The sequence below is a fragment of the Ylistrum balloti genome, unplaced genomic scaffold (assembly GCF_031769215.1).
Source record: "Ylistrum balloti isolate Yb309-2 unplaced genomic scaffold, AGI_CSIRO_Ybal_v1 Utg369846, whole genome shotgun sequence".
Classification (NCBI taxonomy): domain Eukaryota; kingdom Metazoa; phylum Mollusca; class Bivalvia; order Pectinida; family Pectinidae; genus Ylistrum; species Ylistrum balloti.
In genome coordinates, this window is record NW_026782001.1 from 1,288,161 (window position 1) to 1,314,230 (window position 26,070).

The following is a 26,070-nucleotide window of genomic DNA, read 5'->3' on the forward strand; positions in this document are numbered from 1 at the left end:
TTGTATTTGGAGTTTGCACTATTAGATTAGCGTAACACATTACGTCATTAGTGAAACATAATGTTCATGAATATCCAACGTCATCATTATCACAGTGATGTCAAACCTAACATCAACATCATATTTCAGTTCACTAGAATGAGACATTTGAAGACCCGAAACACAGGGGAACTGTTATTTTTTATGTAATTCGAAATGAAAGCTTAAAAAACAACAATACACAGATATTATTGGAGATTTAATATCAATAGAAATTATAACGATAAATATTAACAAGAAAATACTCTGTTTATTATTATCCATAAAATCACAATAAACTTATTTATATCCAGCTATTACATTCTTGTCCCTACATGACTCCAGAAGTAACTGGCCGTAAATCAATTCAAAGAATGAAAATCTTTGCTGACCAATACATAACTTACGCCAGATGCACAGGTGTTTGTATAATGTAATATGTTGGGACTCATCATTGTTTTATACGTGTTTAATAAACATGGAGATGTTATAATTGATTTTTTAAAAATTCAATTACATGGTATATTGGTTAAAGATTTGTATTTTGGAATGTGTTTACATGGAATCCTGCTGAATGAATCAATGTCATTGCATGAATCAGAGCAGTTTTGTTTGAATATGACAATGTTATTATTATATTTGTGCATTTTATGATTAAATATTTTACAGTGAAACGTGTTATTTCTTTGTTAGGGGATTTGGTGTCAACTTCATCCCGGATATATTGATTCTCATAAACAACAAACATCACAAACGAATACCTGATGTCCATGACAACTTATACAACTCTCACTCCTCTGAATTCTACGTAAATATTTGTTCATTGTTCTTTTTACGTACCAACAAAAAAGTCATCAACACCTCTCTCGTACCTTAATAACATTACCATTTTAAGCTATTCATAAACAAACTTCGTTTTACATTTTCCCATTCTTTGCTTCATTAGTTCGTCGAATTCTTCACTCTGGGTCACCGTAAACCAGTTTTTCCAGTCTCCTATCTGACCTGAAGTAAACGTTAGCAAAGTATACAAAACTCCACATACATATACTATCCTCAATATGAATGTTGAACGTTAGCACCGTCACAAAAAACTATTGCCGGTATAACTTTTAGGATGTAATTCCTTTCCCAGTCACGATTAGCGCTTAGACCAAAAGTACGGTTAGTACAATTCATTTTATACTTCCACTGTTTTGTTCCAAAGAAAACAAATCGCCACATACTACTGTAAAATCGGTTGTTTTTGCGATACCTACATTTCCGACCACGACCCTACAACCCTGACACTGGAACTTGAACGAGATATTATGGTCCTTTATAGACAAGGATTTACTTGAAATAGTAATCGTCTCCTTGGTTTTATTTCTACAAATTAGCCTCCTCAAATTTAAAGGAATATTTATCTGAAAGTGTGTAAAGTATCAAAACTCATTCAAGAATGATGCCGCTATATGCCTGACAAATCGGGCGTTGCATGCGACAATGACAGTACGGTGACATCCCTATATCACTTTAACAATAAGTCGCGAGGGAATAAAAAGGTGGAAAAATGACATTCTCTGTCGTTCAAATGTGGAGTGGAGTCCAGCAGACCAGCCTTAGACCAATAGACCCCCTCAATCGGTGGAGGAAAAGAAAGAATTATACACATCATGTCTGAAAGAATTCCGCTTAAATATACACCATGCTACCGCCATGCAGTACTTCTTTAGTCATTTGAGGATGAGTGTAAAGAGGAACGCCAAGAGTGGATAAAACACGAAAGGAGTAGACAGGTGTTAAAATAAGGGTAGTAGATATACTCTCAATATCCTCTCAGTAGACGAAGAAAAGCTTCTATTCTACATTTCACACTTAATCGCCTCCTACAGGGCTAGCTTGATGTTGTACATGTCCTATTCAACGAAATACTTTCTGTTGTTCAAAGGATCTGACGCTAATTCATATCCATCTTTACTCATTAACACATTGTTTGATTCGAAGAATTTGAAACTTCTCCGCGTTATATACCCCAATGTACAACAAAGTGACAATATTTTTTTTAGTAGTTAGGTATGAAAATGTTCAATAATTATCACGGTATTGTGTCAGGTGACATATTTTTAAAGCTAAACTGAGATCTATAGATAGATAAAAAACAACCCTCCTGTCATATTGCTATTTTGAAGAGCACATGCCACTTAAAGTATCCAGCCTGCGATGAAACTTCTACTTATGATTTGCGATAACTATACTTTAGGTTTCCAAACGTGAGATCTTCGTACTTCTGTATATAATGAGATCCCCCGCCTTATCTGTGTTAGCTTGGCACGAGCTATTGTGAACCTACCTTTTCTGTAGAACATGTGGTAATTGGATATAGATTGATGTACTTCGTTTTTGTCATGCCCAGCTTTTTGCATGTTTTTGAATTCACATTTTTCTGCTATCGCGGCGATAAGTTGTGTGTCGACTGGAACCTTGAGGAATTCCGCTACTTTTTGTATCTGGGAAACTGGGTCCTGAAATGTGTTGTTTCATAATTGACTCATTGCTACCAACCGTTCTTTTAAAACATGTGAATATTATTCTAACTTTCTCTGATTAAGACTGCAGTAGAACAAAGAGAGAGATTTCCTTAACAATTTAACATGTACGTACCCGTTTGAGGTCCTCATACATTAGAGACAATATTGGAACTTGGTGTGCTGTATCCTCTTTGAATTGTTGCCACTCAAGCGTGTAGTCAAACCAGCATTTGTACCCAGGCCCTATAAATATATCATCACACAAACTTCTGTGGAAAACACATGAGTTACTGCCACTGAACTCTTAGATGGTAGGTCTTTGAGACGTATTTGATAAATTGACTTTATTTGATACAAATTATGTCACTTGAAGGCTATGAGGTTGCCCTATAACCCACCGACATAGCCTTTCTTCGGCCTAAATTGTTGCAAAGCTACAAGAATTAAAAATACCAGTAAAAATATAACTATATATCCTAGTACTGTAATGTAACTACATAGACGTGTGTCATTTTGCAGTTGCCAGCAAGTGCATTTTCCAAGCCGATAAAATGTTAAATCAGTCCAGACTACATTTTGAGGTATTTTCCAATTAAGAAGGGATCTCATTATTTTCTAAGCGAAATAACCATATTGTACTATATGTTTACCTGTAAAATTTCATTAATTATAACAAAAGTCTCATAATAGTTATCATACGTTCAACATGTACAACAGACTAAGACTACTCCAGGAGAGTTCTGAGACTATATTACACTCGACAATCTGCGAGTTTTCCAAGCCGATAAAATGTTAAATCAGTCCAGACTACATTTTGAGGTATTTTCCAATTAAGAAGGGATCTCATTATTTTCTAAGCGAAATAACCATATTGTACTATATGTTTACCTGTAAAATTTCATTAATTATAACAAAAGTCTCATAATAGTCATCATACGTTCAACATGTACAACAGACTAAGACTACTCCAGGAGAGTTCTGAGACTATATTAGACTCGACAGTCTGCGAGTTTTCCCCACCTTTTTGATGTTACTCACCTTTACCCTTCATGAACAGGTCTATAAAATCCCCACAGTCACCTTCGATACCGTATATTCCGATGTTCTTCATGTGATGGAAGTAAGACACTGCAGTATCTTTTGGATTTCTCTGTAGAAAGATGATTTTGCACTTCTTTTCGTGGACTTCTCTTGGTAGATGGCGCCACGTGAAATGTGAGTTAAAAACACGTGGGCTTTTGAGGTCGTCGAATTCTGACGGAAAGTGAAAATCGAGCATATTTTCCTCTTTGACGGTCTTGTCGTATTCTGCCGATCCCTTCAGAAGCATGTTTACTATTTCCCACATCCAGTGTGTACCTAGTATTACATGGAAAATATGTTTGATGAGAGAAAATAAAAACATTAAAACATCAAAATCAAGAATTAATCGACATTCAGGTCCAATTATCACTTGTTATAAAGGACGATTCAGTTGTATAAACAGTTATATAAGAAGTTGTATAATCAGCTGTATATTGTACTGTGTTAACATTATAGCTAATTCATCATTCGACTTCACTATGTCCAATTAGTATAAACAGCTATATACTGTACTATGTTAAGAGTATAGCTAATTCATCATTCGACTTCACTATGTCCAATTAGTTTGTAAATGATCTTTTACATAGTTGATGGAATATAACCATCAAATCAATGTTTTAATATCAGGTACCTGCTTTAACGTAAGCGCATATCAGGATGTCATCCGCGCGCATGGGCATGTCTTGTAAGAGTTTCAGAGTTACCCTTAGATCAGGTACCTGCCCAGCATTAACGTTGTACAAACTGCGGTACATATCATTGATCTGGATGCATGTCACCTCGCGCCCTTTCCTGTCATACTGTCTGACTATCTCTGACTCCGCTATATCACCTATCAAATACAATTTTGATATTATTTCATGTGAGAAGAAAGTTAATTCGGAGGAAGTATCAAAATGCCAAGTTTGACCGCAAGTATGGCATAATTCATGGCATAATATTAAATGACTTTCAGTATAATAATTTTCGTGATAACTACATTTTGTGGCGATCAAGTCGTGACCACAAACAACAAATTTGAACTACGTGAATCCTCGCTTGGAGAATGACTTCATTGATTTTTAGGATCCGATTATGGATATTACAGCTGTTTTGTTAACTTTGTAAGGAACTGCTCGTTACAAATTGCAAAATAAAGATAAACAAAAAGCAATTTTGGATTTTGAAAAGTTAAAAAAAAATATTTTGCTCATTTTGCAGATGGATGTAAAGGGAAATCACGGTAAAAACATCAATTTTGTTACTGACTGTAAATATTTCATACATTTACGATTCTATGCTATCCCGATATTCACATCCCCATGTCCAGCTTGACCATTTTTATTGGTTCGGGAAACCACTCTAAAATATAGTGTTGATAACGTTACATAATAATTTTGAAAACTAGGCAATTCACTTTGTAAAATACAAACAGCTTGCAGCATTGTAATGAGAGATCAGGAGCTCACAGAGGACTCTTGGCAGACAGAAATGACAGCGACAGAAGTGACATAGTAAGTAAAATCTTGTTTTTCAGCACCAGATTTTGTTATGTGTGTGGCAAATGTTATTGGGTAACTCTGAGTCAATTATGAATTACGGAATAAGTGACATTAATCGCCAACATTGTTGTGACCGATTCAGGTGGGAAGCCATTTTTGACGGTGTTTTGCGTGCATGCATTATCATACATGACAAAAAAAAAATCCCTATTCAGGCTGTTGATCAACAGATTATGTTTTCCTTTTTATCATTACACAATAACCTCTTTATGTGCATTTTTCAGCGAAAACAAACTGTCACTGTCCATAAGGTGATGCACTTGATATATATATATATATATATATATATAAAAATAGTTCTACTGTGCAGTCGCTTTAAGAAGTTAGAAATGTATTCAAAATGCCTTTAGCAACAGCGATGTTTTTTCACATTAACCAAACTTTTATTTTGCCTGTATCTAATTTGATCGCCCAGAACTTCCTTATTTTTTATCAAGTAGAAAACAATGCAAGGGAACACAATTTTTTTTCAATTAATGAATAAAGAGTTGAGAAAATAGACAATAATTTAAATTAAAAGCATAAAAGATACGTTTTCAGCAGATTACAGTAAGTCGTTTAGCATGATCTTAATCAGCGCCATCTGAAGTTAGTTCTACAAAACTGATATATTTAATAATCATATTGTTCACTTCAATAAGAACTTCAATTCTAAAGTGCTGCCTTTACGACTGATTTTATCCGAGTTACAGACACTCCCAATTTCATATAAAATGACCATCTTTTCTTATAGATATATAATGCCAAGATGACCTCACAGAATGAACTTTGTTTAAAGCCGAATTCCATAATGAATGGAACAAAAATACGTACCCCAAATGTATTTCCCGTTGACCTTCACAGAACTCATGATACAGTACTGACGTATAGGTCACATTTATTTCCACGTGCAGTCAAATGTATGTCTGTGGATATAGATATTGAAACTATTCAGGAAGACAGTTAAATCAACAATTTCATTCTTTCTCTAAAAAGCTGTATATTATGCTCCTCTATTCTAAATTTTCAATGTCAGATGATTCCAGATGCCTGGTTTATGCAGAAGCATACATTAGCGTAAGGTTGTCCTCAATTGTGAACTCTATGTCCATATTATGTAACAGAAGAAAACCACCATCTAATGGAGTGTCTTGAAGAATTTCGTTAAATCATTGATGATGTGACACAAATATTTGAAATCTCTACTTTCTTCACTGACGGGCCCTAGAAGGACGAAACAGCTGTATGGTGTATCATCACTGACGAGTCCTAGAAGGACGAAACAGCTGTATGATGTAGCATCACTGACGAGTCGGAGAAGGACGAAGCAGCTGTATGATGTATTATTACTGACGAGTCCTAGAAGGACGAACAGTTGTATGATGGCAGTTTAATTAATTGCTTGATACGTACTCTAAATTGAAAGTAGGTCAAGGTCAATAATATGAAAAAAAAACTTTGTAGCACTTTATCCCAGCATGCACCTGGTTCAATATCATCATCCTGTGCCTTTTATTTATTGAGAGGAAATCATTTCAAAATATTCTACCCCTGTGACCTTGATTAAGGTCATTCATGTTAACAAATTTGGTAGCCGTTCATGGCCGACAAGCGCCTGCAAAAACTTATATGAACTTCGATGTGTTTTGTACAATAATAAACTTCTTTATGGTGCACGAAGCTTATATAACATGATAACAAATTTAACTTTATTTTTATACAAAATTTGAAATAGCGCAAAATTTTCAATAAAAACAGTATTTTCCTATTTCGTGTTGAATTAAAGCAGTTTATTAAGCGTTGATTATGATGAAAAAGTGATGCATGTCACAATCAGCTGGATCTTTGGGAAATTCAGTTTCAACGTGTGGACTATCAGATCGACGTACAATAGACAATTTTGTAATATCTGTTATCGCGATTATAAGGATTTTCTGACAAATTACATGTTTTATATTAGATATGATCAGTTATAATGTACAGCTTTAGTGCATATACAGACACGGTCATATGAGGACGGATGTCAAGAGTTCAGATTAGATAACTATAAGGAATGAATCAAGATTCCATAAGTCGGTCTTTTCAATATCTCTTTCCAGAAAGGACACCGCAGAACTATGACTCTAGATATGAGGTCAGCCATTGAAAGTTACACTTTATATGCTATTTTACATGACCACTGATAAGTATCACCTGCTGACGATATTTGAATTAAATTTCGTTGTGTTTTAAGTGTAACCCTTGATCGTTTATGTAATATCAAAACAAAACAAAACTTGACGGTACTTGTAATGTAGAATGTCCACAGGTCAGTTGATTTTATTACAGATGCATCAGGCGTCTGGCGTCACAGTCACCACAGGTTATGAAATATCCAAGTCATATGTACTTTGAGTTTACGCTTGTTATTGCGTAACATGAAGTGGATGACTTTTTGTCACTCTGACCTTCTTTGATACGATTAAGTTGACGTACGGGGGTCATTGATCTCTAGTTCATATGTATGCGGAGAGTAAACATTTGTTATATCTAACTTCCTCGTCATAGTTAGTGTCATATAGAGCAAAGTGTCAAGCGTGACATCAAAATTGGAAAAAAATAACACGGAGAGAAAAAGACGGGAAAGAAAGAAAAATATCGAAATCCGAGATGGTGCGATGATGGCGGCAGCAGTTCCACCTCCGTCACTTTAATTTTCCATTTTCAAAAGAGGAGATCGGCAGGGGACCACGTTTTCTCACCTGTATTTTTGTATGTCGTCGTCGTCTATACAAGATTAGATGATTAAACAGTAACACTGTTGTACAGTAAGAGTGTAGAACAACATCATTAACATCACCTTGACAAAACTGCCATTTGACATTCATTTTTACATCTACATTACATTTTCTTTGTTAATTTACAGTGTATTCCCCTTACCTATCCAGGTATTGTTAATAAAGCTGGTTCTATATCACGTGACGGACTGTTGGCGATGTTCTCTGTTCATATTGCATGAACGAGTCTTTGAATAGTTTATAGGACGGCAGGGAGAACAGGTACAGAATCTTACCAGTTTAATAACCGACAGGGAAAAGAGATAAAAATCTCACGTTTTGATGAAGATATCCTCTCTTGGAAAACATGGAATACGACTTAATAACAATTTGTACTTCTTTTTAAATAACTTCCGTCTCGAAAACGGGAACCGGAAAAGAAGACATCAGAGAAACCCTCTCCAATGCAAAAGGGCCCAACAATCAGTCATCTCTTTCACTTATAGCAGTACATTATGTAACAGTAGTTGTAAGTATTTGCTGAACATCATTATACTTCTAAAAGCAATGTTTACTGCTGTTCGTGAGACATAAAGCCCTGTATAAGTATTTACATGTACGTAGTGGGACTGCTTAACATTGCTATTTACCTTGTATACTGGTCAGTTTCTTTGTAGCTCCAGAATCTCTACAACCAACTCAGCCGACAAGTGTTATTCACCCGAACAAAATGTCAGTATAGTTTGTATATATACTTCAAAAGTGTATAAAAAGTATCAACCTTCAAACATTGGATCAAGTGACAAGCTTATAAATATCTATAAACATGTAAATGGTTTGGGTTCTTATTAAGTCTTACATAACTTTCATTGTCATTAAAGGACGTCTTTTACGTAATATATATGTTAGGATGAAAGAAATGTGGGAAGGTTTAATTTTTAGTTACTTCATTTAACTTATCTATTTGTTTATTTGGTCAGATTCGGCCTGAAATATTTGTGTTAGATTAAAAAAAATATCAAAATTGTTAATAATATTGATCTTTGAGAAAAAGATATTATATCTCAGCTATACTTTAACACGCTGTACAGCATTGTGATGTTAAATATATTAATTGTATTACATGAATTTGTAATATTGCTAAAGCTTCGAAAATACCGCACACCTGCACAATTGTAATGTATGATATCATGGAACATTCAAGTGCTTGGATTTGGTAATATGTTTCAAGGTTTCAAAGTTTTCTTCAATCACTCCGACACGCGTGTTTAACAAGAGGTCACATACATATACATAACAGGATACATGGCATGTTCAAAATTGCAACTTTTTGTCTGTAAATAATGATAATTTACGTTTCCAAAATTACTTAGAGAAGGAGTACAACCTGATACAGAAATTAACTCAATAATTTATCAAGTTTTTCTATAAGCCTTCAACATTTTAGTGAAGACTTTTATATTGTATATGTTTAATAAACATTTCATTTCAATTTTACTTGGATAAGTGAAATAATATTCTGGTTATCTTTCACTCTTATACATTTTACCGATATCATTTTGGCAATTACATAGCTCTCCCAGAGTTACTTCCCTTCGTGTTCCTATAGTCATAAATGTATCTAACCAATATCGTGTACACGTCAAATGCTACTGTGTTGGTGCTTTGTATGACATAATGATCATATCTATTATGAATATTATCATATGAATCAACAACATGAAAATATTGTCTTTTTTGTTCATTTCCAGGCATCATGCGCACATAGCCCACAACCATATGTATATAAATAACCATGCTTTCCTAATAAATAAAATCAAAATTTAAAAATTCTGGTTTTGTCATGAAAATTACGCAGTAAGTAACACACCAATGACGCAACTCTTAATGTAATAACGGCGCTAGTGTAATAATTGTTACATTAAGCGTTGCGACCGTTACGCTTAATGTAATAAACTTATCTTTATCACATTAAGAGTTGCAGTTGTTACGCTTAGAGTAATACAAAATGAATTATTACACTAAGCGTTGTGGTTGTATTTAAATTACCGCTAATGTAACAATTTTTATACTGTTACGGAAGTACACTGCGTGTCGATTACAAGACAATATAGCAATAATATACTATAATGGTGTATGTTCCCGTCAAGGTTTGGAGGGGCCGGGGTTTTGGTGGCCGAACGGTCTAGGTCGTTGCGCCCCGTGATCGTTGTAGCCTATCACCTCCTAGGTTTTGAGTTCGAAACCCGTTGAAGTTCTTGTTGCCTTCAAAACATATGGATGTTGTGCTGGCATATACCAGTAAGTTTAAAATCACATCTATCTTGTTGATCATGAATGGTTATGGAAAAATTTGTTTTATTATTTAGCCAGATTATATCGTATCTTCCACTTTGATCTGTGAGGAGACTAGGTTTTCATGAATGCAAAATTGCGATGTTATGTTATGCAGTGTTGATCATTAAAAGATGATAAGATTATATACAATTTGATCGCGTGTAAATTCTTCTTCTTAATCTAAAAGGTACAGCCAAAACCTGTGACCTTCCAAAAAAAGCGAATATTTTTTCAAATAAGATATGTTGATGTTAAGAAATATTGTGATGCATTTTGACTACAAAAGAAGCTATTTTTTATCAATGCAACTATATCTTAGCAACAACATAACAAAGGAGCAACACAAAGCAATAATCCTTTGATTCCGTGACCTTGAAAGTTGGACCAAAAAAGGGTGGTGTTGTATTGTCGATTAACATCCGCGCAACAGCTCAAGTCATTTGCAGATAATATCATAGGTACATGGCACGCATGGCAGATTCAATACATGTACCCAACCCACTACCCACACCGTTATACTGACTCCAGGCCGTTCAGTTCCTTGCTCCTTGCAGTATTAATGTTTCAAGGGGGGGGAAGCTTCAAGTGCCATTTTAAACGCCTTTGATATGACACAGCTGACGGGGATCATCGTAATGTGTATGCATACAAAAAGGGAGGTAACTGCCATTTTAGCCACTTGCAGGGTTTGATGGCATTCTAATAATTAATATAATCATAACTGCAGTTCTCATTGTAAAACAAAAGCGCTGACGTCCATACATCCGGATGGATGAACAGACGGATATGGTGATTCCTTTAGGGCTTCCGCATCTCGATGTGGGGCCCTAATAATACCCAAAATGACATAACAATACAAAACCGAAGACTCAATATGTCCCCCTTCATTTCGTACTTTATTACACTAAGGACCTTCTAAAATTTGTCAATAGTACAATTTTGGCGCTTAATGTAATAAGAAAAAAATATTATTACATTAAAAGTAACAGTTGCCCTACTTAATGTCATAAAAATAACTTTATTACATTAAGCGTAGCCGTTGCAGCGCTGATTGTAATAATTATTACATTAAGAGTTGCATCACACCAATATATGTAGGTATATATAAATGGTCATTACAGAATCAATACCTTTGACAGAACAGACTATAGCTTTACCTAAAATCATTGTATCAGTATCATTTGTTGTCTTATATAGTGAAATAGACTATGCTGGGTGAGTGGGGAGACTCCATTTTTAAATGACCAGGTCCGGTCACCTTATATCGTACACTGACCTTGGTCTTTGTTTTAGCTGTGCTAAGGAATTCCTGCCTTCTTAATCTATTGATATCCTTAGTAGATAACTCAGAAGTGTTTATGTGAGGACACTACAATATATATGTATAGATTCATATCCAAAATGAATGTTACAAAACAGACCTGGAGATCATCAAAAACATAACTGTATTTTTATGATACGTTGCAAGATGCAAAGGAAACAGTCATAGATGTTTTCGAGTTTTGTCCCTTCTATCCACATCTTTGCTCTTATATCGTGATTATATTTAGTATGGAAAGGTGGAGAAATCACATGGTGACACCAAAACAGCTCACTCGCAAATGTAGCGTCTGTTCCACATCCGAGTACACGCCCTCTGTAGTGGGAAGCTAATCGATCCAAGATCGTTCTCAACTAAGACTGCCTCGTTATCAGCACTGTTACGTAATTCAGTTTACACAAACCGGTTTTATCTTGAAGAATGTTGTATGAAAAGTGTATCCGAATGGATTTGATAACAATATGTTTACAAGCTAACGACTATTTGAAATAAATTGATTATTGTATAACCACATCATGTCTACTTACCCTATTACTGCCCTGTACCTCTCGAACAGCCCTGCCATGGAATTATGGTACCCCTGATTTCATTGGTTAGTATAACCGTTCGGAATATCCCCTGTTTACTTGTGCGATGATTTAAACATTGTATCTCCTGACTTGGTGCACAATCATTCCATCGTAGTTCCCGATATAATCAAGTCACTTAATCAGATAAGTGATCGTGTTCGGTCATGACATGAAAAAGTCCGCGTGTTCCTAAATCTTTAAATGTCAAACAACAATACAACCGGACTCGATCAGGACAGGAGAAATAACTCTGGACGGCATTTCTTTAAACCGTAATATATCCAGGTGCCCTCATGTAAGATGATTAAGGTAGATTTCCCGAGAAACTCAGTAGCCCTAACACATCCTGACCTCCAGCAAATCGCTTTCGTGTCAGTCAGCATGTTGGAATCAAATAATGTTTTAACAAAAATAGCTGCCATGTAAAGTAGTCACCTACGCTAATGCATCGATCTGCTGTCTCGTTTACCTGTCCGTTCTTTCTTTCTCTTTAGTTTCCATCTCTGGGTTGTAGCTCTTAACATCAGTCCTTATGCCACCTTGCTTGCGCGTGCGTTAAACCTCATAAAAGAAATAAATGCAAGCATTGATCGGTTTCAAAGACGAAATATTTGAATTTTGCACAAAGCAATTTGTTTCGACTTTTGGGTTATATGGAAATTAAACTCGTGTGTATAGAGTACAATCTTAGAATCTTGTTCCACTTAACTCGCTGCTATCACAGCAATATTTCATCACCTAGGAGTAGCTTACATATATATAAAAGTTGATTAAAGATGGACAGACTTGTATACAAAACATGAATATATGGCACATATACCATGTTATACATAATCATGAATAAGTTGTTTGCTATATCTTTAATGTATCAGCTAGCGATATTAATAAATAATGACGAAAGTACATATATCCTAGGATTTCCCGAAAAAAGAATTAAAAAGTAATTACATGATAGCAAATATCTTGTGTGAAAAATATCTGTTATCTGTTAAAGTACAACTTCCGAACGGAAGTATATCTAAATACGATTCTACTGCTTCATCGACGATCTCTTACTTGATTCTCAAGCATTTCTACAATTTTCTATTTCTTCTGTATATATTGAAGTTCACTCCCTTTCAACGTGCCACGAATGTTTGGTAAATAGACGGCGCTTGCATGGTGGTTAAATCCATCGAAATTACTAACTAGCAATAGGTTTTCCACTGTGATGTATATCAGATCACAAGTTACAATAAACAAATTAGCTCGTTTTCATTTCTAAATGAATCAGATGAAACGTTTTTATATTTCATCATTTCATTTCGATAATTTGCTTCTAAGAGTTGTCCTTTGAGATGGAAGATATGTTGTTTATATTCTGGGAATATGTATGGTATAACCACTGTCAAAGAGGGATTGCACTTATCAAGGCCGCACAAAATAAACAAAGGTTAATAGCACGTTTCACAGTAGAGATAAGTAACTTTAACTAAATCATACAACCGTTTTATGCTTCTAGGACTTGTCAAAGATGCTGAGGTACCAAGTTTGGAACCTAGGAGGTCACGGAGGAAAGTCACAACTGACCGGAAAAATGTCAAAATCTAAATAGGGAGGTCCGAATAGCCGAATAGTTTTTGTTTTTTTTTCAATTTTCTTATATCTGAGAAGTTCAAAAGAACTTTGCATTAGAACAAACACTATGAGAGTAAAACAACCGATAACACAAAACAAATGATACAAACTGGAGTATGAACACCCATAAACTAAAATTGATGCATTTTTTGCTTTCGTCTAGTTGTAAATATAGTTGATTACTGATGCAAAGAAGTTTACAATGTTATGAAGAGTTTTCATATATGTTCAGCTGGAAACAATCAAGAATAGCTCGATTTTTTATCTGTTCAACTTTACTACTTTAAATGATAATGATTAATGCCTAATTTTGTATATCATAAGTGGTCTTCTGCATAAATAAATATAACAAAATACCTTGTCATATTTAAATGTACAAATTAAAATATGACATATTCCGTTTCTAAAATACTTAACTAAAGATTTTATATCAAGATTTTACATATTGAAGGACCGAGTCGTACCTGACTTCCGGTAATTTATCACTATGTTGCCGTGCTGACAACTTTTTAATCTCTCAATGACATCCTTTATTGTAGTGGAGTTGCTGACAACTAGTCCATCGTCTTCATCTTGTCGTTCTGCTCCCTTTGCATCTATTTTCCACATCCATTGACACTGACGCACTTTTAGCCTTTAGTTAAGCTTCGACCCAGTACGGAAAACTTTGGATTATGTCCCCTGGTCAATATATAGTTACTATCTCCTGCTTAACGCTTAGCATTGTTGTAGTAAAACGTAGTAAAATACTGGTTCGTTCGTTGTCAGTATAATATGAACGGGGTGGAAGGGGTGATCCGCAGAGGTCGTCGGCAGTAAACTTTGGTACGGGTGCACTATCAAATCGGGTTTAAATCGACATTATCACAAGGAGGTTTACAAGAACATTTCTCATAGCACAGCCTCAAATTTCTAGACAATTGAACAAAAATATAGCAGGCTTCATTTCCAGCTATCCTGGGCCAATAAATATCGTGACCTTGTGCCGTTCGGTTATTGAGAAGTTGTTTAAAGGGGAAATAAAACGACGGAGGGACAACGGTTCTGCGCATCGTGGCATGTGTTCACTTTGGTTTTATATTGTTTTACGTCTTCAGTAGTAGAGGGGAGTGCGTGTTTTAGACATATGTTTTTGGGAGGCTTCGATACATTTCTAAAAGTTCCTCTGACAGTGTGGAACAGATGTCGACTTAAGAGTGCTACAAGACAGCAGTACATGTACATTTAAGAGAGAACATTTCATCAACCAGGATCAAGATAAATATACAAGGGACAAACTTAGGAACATTATTTCTGTAACTAATAGAGGGTCATGTTTCAATAGTTTCCTTACATTTGGTCCTACATCTCTAAAACCTTTTAAGTTAAATAATCATATCACTGGAAATAGCAAGCTGATCTCATTGAATAAGAGCTGGACCTATATCTTATCAGAAGGAATAACATATTTGATAACATTCCAATGTGACTGATATTCAAATTAAGACGGAATGACAACCAGGGACTGTGCTATACTCGGCCGTGTCTTGGTGAGGCATTGAAGGTTTTTGTACTCTTAATGGGCCATCAGTACAGCGTAGGACATCATGACCAAAACCTGTCCAAAAGAAAACGACAAAGCAAGAATTCTGAGAGACATATGTCAAAACTAGTTTAAAACAACAAATCGGTTATGGTAAGTAATAAATTGTATAGGCTTAGTTTTTGGTTGTTTCTATAGATTGATTCACATTTGAGTTCACGAATGGTTTTTAAAAATGGAGTTAAATGGTGACACATGAAGCGATAAACCGAATTTGCTGCACCACGTGCCTTTTTACCCTTTGGTATACCTTATTGCCTTATGTCTGAGGATCGCCTCAGTGAGAAGTTGGATATTGACATAAGTGTGCGTGTGTATCTTTACTTTTGATTTTCCTACCGTCTTTCGATATTTTCCTAAAACAATTTCAGATCACACAGAATCCGTTAAAGGCCACACAACACACCTACCAACAGAAACCAGCAAGCTATCTTAGACTTATTGTCGTTTGTTTTTATAATGGCTTTTCGGACAGCGACAGAAGTTTCCATATAATGACATGTGAAATTAAGTTCCACCTAACCTATTATCAGAAGCTAATGGTGCTGAAAGGATTTTTATGGTTCATTTGACCTCTTAATGAGTAGAATCTGTCGAACGTCATGTAGCATCAGTTTGGAACAAAGAGGAAAAAACAGGTCTAAGAATTAGAATTACCGATAAGAATGTGTCATCACCTAAAAATGAACATATGTTATTACAGCGATATACACATGGGCCTTTTTATACTTTTGTTTCTGAAACAAGTCCCCTGTTCGATAGTTCGGTAACAATAGAGACAGTATGGAATGACAAACACGTCTCTTCAGTGCTGGCTCCAATGGAAAATCATCAATGATTAGAACTTATATCGAGGTGATTTTAAACCTTGTTATACTGTTTACATACATTCACAATGTTTTTCATTGCCATCACGACACGACTCGTCCTCAATCCTGTTGAAGCTGTTATTGAACAATTCAAAGTGAAACCTATCATTGCGCCATTCACCCGTGTATATAACAAATAAAGGCACATATTTACTTGCAGGCAAAATATTTTGGAGCCTCCTAGTGTGCTCTTCCCTATCTTTGTGGCCCTCTCGACACCCTTACTCATTGTCCATTTGGCTGTTGGGAGGACGTTAATCCTTGAAAAAAAAAATACCGTCCACATGATCCAGCCTAAATTACATGACAGACACGTAAGAGCCATTGTCCATTCCTAAACATCAGGATCGCATCGTGTACACACTCCAATACTGAATATACCTACGAATGGTATGCTGGCAGTTCATTCAGGAACCGTTCAATATAAAAAAGATTGAGTCAACCGCTGATGTACGATAGTCTACAACATTAGGCTGTTTTACTGGTGTACAATGTAGTACATTGGTACTTTTGCCTGGTACAATGCACATACGGTACACTTCTTTAACAGTTCTTTAACAATGGGGGTATATATCTGTATCACATTCTGTTTGTATTCAAGTTCATTCAATCGGCTGTCTGATCGCGATAATTGAATTTATCACTTGTTTAGTCTGATTGATTTACTAATTACACAATAATTTCACCAGTAGTAAATTAAAGCTTTGTCGGTACTAATTATCACTGTTACAGATTAAATCATCAATTTATCTCTTTTCCAAACAGATCAGAAAAGATGTAACACATGTCCTCTATTCGTTGTACAGCATTTCGTTCATCAGTTCTTCGAAAGTACACTAAACGTAATTATCAAAAGGCATCATCGATAAAAAAGTAAAATGCTAAATCAACAATTGAATAAACTTCAATTTGTTGGACGAGAATCATGCATCTTCTTCCTAATGCTTGTAATGCGCTTGTAGGTACAGGCATCCCATTAATCATGGCTACTCTATCGGTTATAAATTCAAGTTTATGTCACCAGGGTGTCAGAATACCGGACGAATAATCAAGATTAATCACCTCCAAAATGATTTCCTCCTTAACTGTTGAATGCGTGTATGTACTTCACAGCTTTCCGTAAAACTAAACACTTGGACACTTACACGAATTATTCATCACTGACATGTTTCCGTTGTATTCCGGAAGCACTCCAAGATGATTCCTTAGCACTCGAATACAAGAGATGCTTCGTCAAGGCACAATATATGACCTTTCGACACTTAAATGCTTCAGCTATTAACGATAAATATTGCTGGGAAAATTGTAAAATTATCGCTTTACTGCCAAACGAATACAACCTTATGTTCGGGTAAGAAAACTCTAGCATACATCACGGGACCTTTAAACCTAACGTCAGTTAAAATAAATCAAAAGGTTACATTCTGAAAGGTCCCGAAATGCGGAGTAATATTTTGGTAACATTGATTATAAATGGTTTCTTGTGTTATATGAATCACTCTTCTCTATTGTTTTGTGTTCGTTAGTAGCGAATCTGCTGTGACATTCTTCCTGTTTTATTAGTGTTGCAATATTACAAAAATAATTGGAATTCTAGCAGCTGGTGTGTTTTATAGTAATAAAGATAAACCTGGTATTGTATAATTTACGAAACTGCAATAATATGTCTAATCGTTTCAAGTTGATTGTTGCAACATGAAGTGAAATAAGGTCCCTTGTATACATATGATGGAATCTCCTGTAGTTACAAAGCAAGGTCCCACGTGTTGACAATTGTTCGGATCCCAGACAGTGGAAGGGATAGGTCTCGTGTGTATTTAATACCAGTAATATGATCCTCTGTGGTGGCGTTGCTATATTGGGAATGTTAGATATAAACAGAATATTCTGAGAAATCCCAAGTCCAAAATAATAGTGAAAGGAATATCTCTGTATAAGGTAAGCATTACTTTCTTGTGTTCGCAAACTTGATATTGATAACAACATTCGACTGAAGTAGATCGAGACGCAAGTAAACATGACATGTAAAATACAGGATGACTCGTTAGCTTTTCCGCTCTCTTTTCACAGTAGAGTGAATTATTATTCAATTTCTCGTCCCAATAGTTCCTGTTCTAAACAGACAACTATAATGTGTGTATGCTACATATATATCTATATTTATATTTGTATATTTGTGTGAACAGGTAATTAATTATTAACAAAATGACAGCGTGATGCAGACATAGTGAACTTACTGATGTATGTCGGTATTACATGTGTTAGTCTGTTGACTGTAATTTAAACAATATTTACTGTCTGTGCGAAGTTGCTAGTGTAATGCGGTAGAGATTTTGACTGAAGTATTTGGGTATGATAACTAGAAATTCAGATCATTTCATTTTGAAAAGAATCTAATGACAGGTTATAAACCGTACAGTTAATCATTATTTCGTCATATAAGTTACAGTAGTTAATGCATAATAAGGCGGTTAGTTAAGGTAATGGTTGTTATATATTGTGCGGACTCTCCCACATCTATCTCTTCTATGTGTAACATCAGTGTCTTGTAGCTTGATAGGGTCGGCATTATCCTCCAGCAGCACTCTTTATTTGTATCACCAACATTCCATGACAGAAAGTCAAGAGAAAGCAAGGTGATTTTACTCAAAAATATTAAAAGTTGATCTCTAATTTGAGAAATGAATATGTAAAACAACAGATGCCCCCTTATTGTATAGATTCTACTTCCGGTCGAGAATCATTTACAAAACATCGGATTATTTCTACATTATATAGGCCGTTACATGTTAATGTAGAGATCGTGATAATTATCGAGTACAGAACACAGTTCCGTGGTAAGTTGTCGCGTAGGGACTATACTTTCGGTACATACAGGTGAAGGAGATACATGTATGTATATATAGCTGTCCTTGTATTAATGCCGGAGCGGTGACCGCTTCCTGCTGACATCCGGACGTACATATATCACTGTGTGTTTGAGGAGTTAGCCTTCCCCTCAGGCTGTATTACACCAGACATCAGCATTCGCCATATATAAAACGTCTGTGGCACTAAATAGATCAAAACGATGATATACTGGTCTTTACAATCAAACTTGTTGTAACTTCTGTCTCTCAGTCTATCTCTGTCCCACCCCTTCCTCCAAAAAATACTAAACAAAAACATGGGGAAAAACAAAACAAAAAACAACCAAACAAACTAAAACATCTCCTTCCCATTTACAATCATCTCTTCATACTATTGACATTTGAGTGATGTTTTTACCTGTATTGTGTACCGAGACATGTGTACCTGAAATAACCTATTTTACTGTATTACACATTTTGTCAACACGATCCCTATCAACAAGTATGTCATATGGTCACCGAGGCGTTGACCTCCGCTACTAACGGTATCATTTGTACACATGCGCATGTTGTGATACTCTATACATTTTGCCGGTGTTATGAATGTTCGTTGTACATATCAGTGCTCGGGCTGATTGGCCAGTTTGTTGGCCAATCAGAGCCGACAAGTTGATATCTGTCGTAGTCGATATCACTTCTGCATTTTTAGTTCCAAATATTGACTTGACACTGAACGCTTCTGTTTACGCAAAGACGATACCTGACAACATGTTATCATGATGATGATATAGCGCGATAACATTGCTGAATTCTTCAGTGATAAGGATGTTTCATCTACAGACAAGTTGTAGTAATCACAGTGTAAATATCATATATCAAACTCTTATCGCACAGTTGGGTTTGGAATGGTATTGTTTTGCGTCATATTATTAGATTTTTCAATGATTGACGGCCTCCCTGTGAGTACGCGTGTTTTTTGGAGGCTGCAGTACTTTCGTGAAAGCCCCCTTGTGATAATGCAAAACTGAAGCCAATTTTATACTGCTACTACAATTTAACCTGGCCAAATAGAGTAACAAAACCCAGTCTCGAATCTATGATACTTTGATCTATAAAACAACTTATTGCCCTATTGTTGTTGGAGTCCCCTCGCTTCCTCATGAAGTTTCCTGAGCAAACATGATGAGGACACTCTTGGATATATTCATATTGGGACCTCTTATCCGAATGTTGTTTGCTACATTCTACGCTAATATTCAGAATGTGTCTCTTAGCTCAGATAGTTTCCCCGTCGTGACCCCCACATTTCTGTACATTTATTTCTCTAATAAACAGAGCACAGCCAGACAGAAAATTTGTCTGACGGAAAAAGAAATGATGATGACATATCTGTTAGAAACTAAAAGAAAGTTTTGCGGCCGATTAATGGTTCAAAATCTCGGCTTCAGTCGCTTTGTCTCTAGTATCAACTTCGCCTGTTTCTCAGCTGGGCGCCAACACCAGGACACAGAGCCAGTTGGTTGATATCATTTTTCCTTATTTTACATAACCTACAGATAGCTCTCCCTGTTGAGATCAATGTCTGTTGAAGTCCGACACGACTTACCTTTACCCATTTTCTTGATATCTCTATTTTTTTTTTCGGAACTCCCTTCTTGGAAAAATCCTTCCTTCTGATTCTTGGACTTCCCAGTCTAACTATCGCAACGGAAATGTATGAGGTAGTCTTGTGTCAATAAACTATGCACGCATTCTTCCTATATCTTTTTCTACCACTACATCTTCCTCAGACCCCGTATAGCACGTGTTGTAGGTTTCATCATACTCTCTCTCTGTTGCTGTTCAATCACTTTCACTACCTAACATTGAGTCTTTACTCTGACTTCTAAGCACGTTCCATTCAGACGAATAACCAAGTGCATAGCTCTGGTTACAATCGACACGTCAGTACCTGCCGCGAAGTCTGCAGTTCCCTCGTACAGTGTTTGCTTATTTGAACGTTTTCCTTCCCTTCAATACCTCGCTGCTTTTCGTGAAAGACGTTTATTTATGGGACATCTACTGCAGGTCGGCATTGTTTCTCCGCTTTCTTTTTTTAAATCACATTAATATGGTTTGATGTATTTTACTGCCAGCTTGTAGGTGGCGACTAAAGTCAACACAGCAATTATTCATGTCTTGTACCAATGGGATACCAAATATACCAAAAAAACATCTGATGCCCCTATTGCAAAACTTTGGGTCAGGTTTGTTTCATTTATTTTCTTTCTTGCTCATTTTTCTGTCTTCGTTTTGCTGACTTGTTTTCCCTCTTAATTCTCATACGACACTGGCTGTTGAGAGAGCATTAAATGCTGTAAGAACAAAACCATCATTTAGACAAAGACAATGCCTGTTTGAGAACGCGATATTTGACCAAGATTTACGTGGCGGTTGCCATGGATCAAGCAGAAGACGCATACTCTTCCGGAAAACTTGGTCTTAATATCCTTGAACTTTTTCAGGAGTTCCTGTTTACATCTCCCGTCTATTTATATTTTGCCCTGGATTGTTTTGACTTGGAGTTTGGATAACAATTATGTTCACATGATTTTATTCTTTGTGATTTTCCACCACTGCCGAACATGGAGGACCTGTCGAACAGACATATGCAATGTCGTTGTTGATGATCTTTTGCCCCTTTTAATGCTAAGAAAGATCAGAAAAACGAAATGGCCTTCTTACGGTCATCTTGGATTTCGACTTTGCAAGTTTGTTATATCTTGAGAAATACTGGAAGGGTCTTTCTGAAATTCCATGTGTATTTTTCCCTTGATTCCTAGTTGTGCCTGTTTGATTTTGGCACTGATCAGAAAAATAAAATGTGCAATAGTCGCATCTTCGATATTGATTTTGAAAGTTTATTATTGCTACTTCTCGACGTATACTGCATAGATATTTCTTAAATTTCCATGTATAGTTTTCTCGTTATCCCTTGTTGTACTTTTTTGATTTTGGAGCTGATCAGAAAAATGGCCGACAGACAGCCAACTTGGATTTTACCTAGTAAAGATTGTTATCCCTTTTTCTTATAAACACTCAAAGGATCTCTCTCATATTTCATATGTATGTACCCTTTGGTCTCTACTTGATTTTGAGACTGATCAGAAAACTAAAGTGACTTCCAGGCGACCATTTGGATGTGGTAAAGATTTCCATCCTCATTTCTACAGCGGAATGTTAAGATTTCTTTAAAAAGAGAAGAGAAAAGAAGGGAAAAGATTCAAATTTCAAAGAGCATATAAAGATCAAGAAATGGTGGGCGCCAAGTTCCCTGTGAGACCTCTTGTTTCTACGCACACATGCTATTACTTTTTAAAACAAATTGGTCTCATTAGTAGACAGAGCCTGTTTCAAATAAGCTGTTTATAATCAAGACACGCTGTGAAAATATAAGTATTATTGTTACTACGTAATACTTACATTATCAGACATAATATCATGTTCCTGGGCGTATTGTGTAAATTAAAACAAAAACCCACACATGAATTAGTAGTGATGAACACTAGGTTAAGGTCTAGTTTGCGCTTGCAAAGAGGTGTATATCAGTGAAATGTGTTTTCTTAAATTGTGTAATGTAGTTTTTTTTCAAATGTCAGGAATTAAAAGAAATAAACATGGGGAGATATACTCCACCGGAAGTCAATAAATATCTTAGTTTTCAATATTGATTTAATTCGAAATATTTTCAAAAACGTATATGAAGCAAACATATCGATGTTATTTACCCTTTCGGCGCCGTAGGCGACTAAAGTCGACATGCAGACAGGCCGCAGTAAGCGACTAAAGTCGACATGCAGTCAGGCCGCAGTAGGCGACTAAAGTCGACATGCAGTCAGGCCGCCGTAGGCGACTAAGGTCGACATGCAGACAGGCCGCAGTAGGCGACTGAAGTCGACATGCAGGCAGGCCGCAGTAGGCGACTAAAGTCGACATGCAGACAGGCCGCCGTAGGCTAAAAAAGTCGACATGCAGACAGGCAGCAGTAAGCGACTGAAGTCGACATGCAGTCAGGCCGCAGTAGGCGACTAAAGTCGACATGCAGACAGGCCGCCGTAGGCGACTAAAGTCGACATGCAGCCAGGCCGCCGTAGGCGACTTTGGTCGACATTTTTTTATATCTTTATTATTAGCCAAGATATGCTTGTTTCTGTAATGCTGCCATTGTTTCGGATATTTTCCGGAAAATATTTGGCGCTGAGCTGTACATTGTAAGAGATATTTGGCGCTGGGCTGTACATTGTAAGAAATAATTGGCGCCGAAAGGGTTAAGTCATGAACTGTCTTAGGAAGACTGAAATTAAAATATATAGATATATAGGTATATTTTAGAAATTAGTCTAGGCAATAAAAACAAAACGGATGTGTAAAATAAACAAATGGTACATTATGAATAAACATAAAGTATTAAAATTCCGATATGAAAAAATCGTTTTTGTTTAATAAGAATTATTACCTATTAAATCGTTTAAACTTATAATAAAAAAAAATTCTTCATTGTCAGTGCCCAAATCTATTTCGTCTTCAAAGGACATTGCTTTAAATACTTAGATGGTGGTCCAGCTTCCGGCAGATATCAGGAGAAGAATTTTGGTATAAAATATCATTTTGGAAAACCTTCTAATAATATATCACATTTTCGCACCAAGAATTGTTAATGTCCTCCTTTTTCAGTAGTGTCCAGACACGAGCTGATTAATATCTTTTTAAGATAATGTTATCCAGATACTTATTCTATATAACATGTTTAATGAAGCACATTTACTGTTTTAATATGTAATTTAATTCAAGTGTATGTTGAGGTTTTATTCCACATTTATATTCCCTGACAAGCTCTCTTAGTAGGAATCTCTGTTATCAGTAAATAGAATCTTATTGGTTTTATCCATTTCGTTATTTAAACTATAGAACAATATGAGGTAAGAGACATTTTGTAGGAACTCAATCCCCGCTTGGTACTGATGGGAAATTTCAACATGTATGTCTGAGTTCATTATAATCGTGTTTTACAGTGGGACTCTTTTGCTGTCATACCATTATCAGCCTCTGGGATGATATCTTTAGTCTCTGGTAGATAAAGGATGTGATATAAAAAGTCTTAAAGGTTTAAAGATTCAACCTGGAACCTTGGAATTCTTGACAACAGCGCTAGCCATTAAACCAGCTGTGAAGTCTATTTTGTGTAAAAGAACGACAAAAAGTTTGACAAACGTTTCTGAACGATGGTATTTTCTTGACCGATATTTTACAGTTTCACTCCTTTTTGAAGGGGAGGGGGAAAGGGGGCGGGGGCAATGAATCCATGTGGTTCTTGTTCGATCTGTCTAGCCGATGTTAAAGTTTAAAATGATTCACAACTGAAGCGGAAGTTGCCGTCTCTTGAGACTGGTTAACTCGAGCTATTGTACACAACCTTTAAGGCTAAGTCTGATATTAAGTGTTTCGTATCAATCACAGAGGAGTGGCCACGCCAAAATAATTCATAGTTTTATACTATATTTAAGTTCTAAGTTACCTATAGATACTGCACATTAGAATCATGATAACACTGACAATAGAAACTTGAACACATTACAGGTGTTGTGTTATATGTTATATGTGTACAAAGACAAAGACACATGGTATACAGCATATTTATTTGTTTAACATACAGCGTGATGATACCGTTATATCTGTGTAAACCTTCTTAAACCTTCTCTTATAAGCTCTTTTAGAATGAGAAAGCGAAGTTACTATTATTATGTTGTTTGTAGAAAAAATGGAAAACTCATAATAGCGAAATCAAACTCATCACGTTTTTTATACAGTTTGGTGGAAAACTGTCTGTCAGTTTCGTTGTTGGAAAAAGGTTGAGGCAAGCGGCTGATGCAAAAGAGTGTGTCGTATCAAATTTACACTGGTTAATAAATTACTCGTTCTCTAAAACAAGACATCACTAATATATCGTAAATGTGAAATTGAGGAATTAGAAAAGGTCTTCGTGATCTGTTTTGATAAGTCTTTAAATACAGCATCATTTGAAAACTAATTTGATTCAGCCAAAAGAGAGTCACATTTGTTTCCTTAGGCATGCCAATGGTCGGTTGAAACATCGTACCACCAACATAGACGAAGATACTGACAATCAGAAATTCGCTCTTTTTGACGACTTTGTCTTCTAAATATAGGTATAAAGTCTAGTGGTTAAAAGTTCACCGTTGATTATTTTGCCGGGGTTCTTTACCAGCAGTTTACAAAAATGTCTTCCGGAAGAGCCCAAGTGACTTTTCCAATATCTGAACTTAAAAATATAAAATTAATTTGATGAGGCAGTCTTTTATATCTATCGCCCTTTTCAATCTTTGATGAACAGGATTGCTTTATATTGTCCTTCTTTCTATTCTTAGTATAGTTGATCTTATATATGTGACTTCGTGATTTCAGTGTCCATAATATTGGCACCAAAAACGACCGGTTGTGCCCTTTTTAGCAATCCACTTAGTGCTGAGTATCAAGCAAGCAAGGCCAACACAACGTCCATCAGAGGACCAACCATCTCATACCTACATAACCGTGGCCTTTGCAGGCTTGTAAAAACCAATGTTGATATTTCAGTTTGTTTTACAATTATGGAACTGCTACGTTTAAATGACAAGGACTTTTATGGTTAACGGTGCCACTCTATGGCGCTCTTATAGTACAATCAGAGTGAAATATACAACACTGATACTGAATCATCGTGCTAGTGGTATATTATTTTGTACACCACACATCAAATATTTGGACGTGGTTTTTATAGGATCGTATTTATGAGATCATATTTCTGAATTGGTACTCTTTATAACCGTGTACCTTTTATATTTCTGAAACGAAAACAAAACCTGTAACTATTACGATAATATGACGCACGCATAACGCTGAAACTTGATAAATCCTCTTAATATTGATCAAGTTTCGACCTTTTGAATAGCTCTTGCCTCTATCAGGACGACTTTTGTTTCTGGTGTAGACATACCAAAGT

General features: G+C 35.9%; 2 protein-coding genes across 3 annotated transcripts in view; one reads left to right on the forward strand and one right to left on the reverse strand.

The window, feature by feature from the left end:
• Positions 1-913: 913 nt before the first annotated feature.
• On the reverse strand, positions 914-6,002 carry LOC132545415 (sulfotransferase 1C2-like). The gene is made up of 6 exons (XM_060209106.1): positions 5,966-6,002; positions 4,243-4,443; positions 3,567-3,887; positions 2,662-2,771; positions 2,351-2,522; positions 914-1,023 (listed from the first exon to the last, which is right to left on the reverse strand). Exons 1-6 carry the CDS (start codon positions 6,000-6,002, stop codon positions 914-916), a joined length of 951 nt encoding a protein of 316 aa, XP_060065089.1.
• A 12,037-nt stretch (positions 6,003-18,039) lies between these two features.
• LOC132545402 (DNA damage-regulated autophagy modulator protein 1-like) overlaps positions 18,040-26,070 on the forward strand; it is an 88,201-nt gene continuing 80,170 nt past the window's right edge. For both annotated transcript variants that reach the window (XM_060209092.1, XM_060209093.1), the window contains exon 1: positions 18,040-18,120. The gene's annotated coding sequence lies outside the window, so the exon portion shown is untranslated. The remainder of the gene's footprint in view (positions 18,121-26,070) is intronic.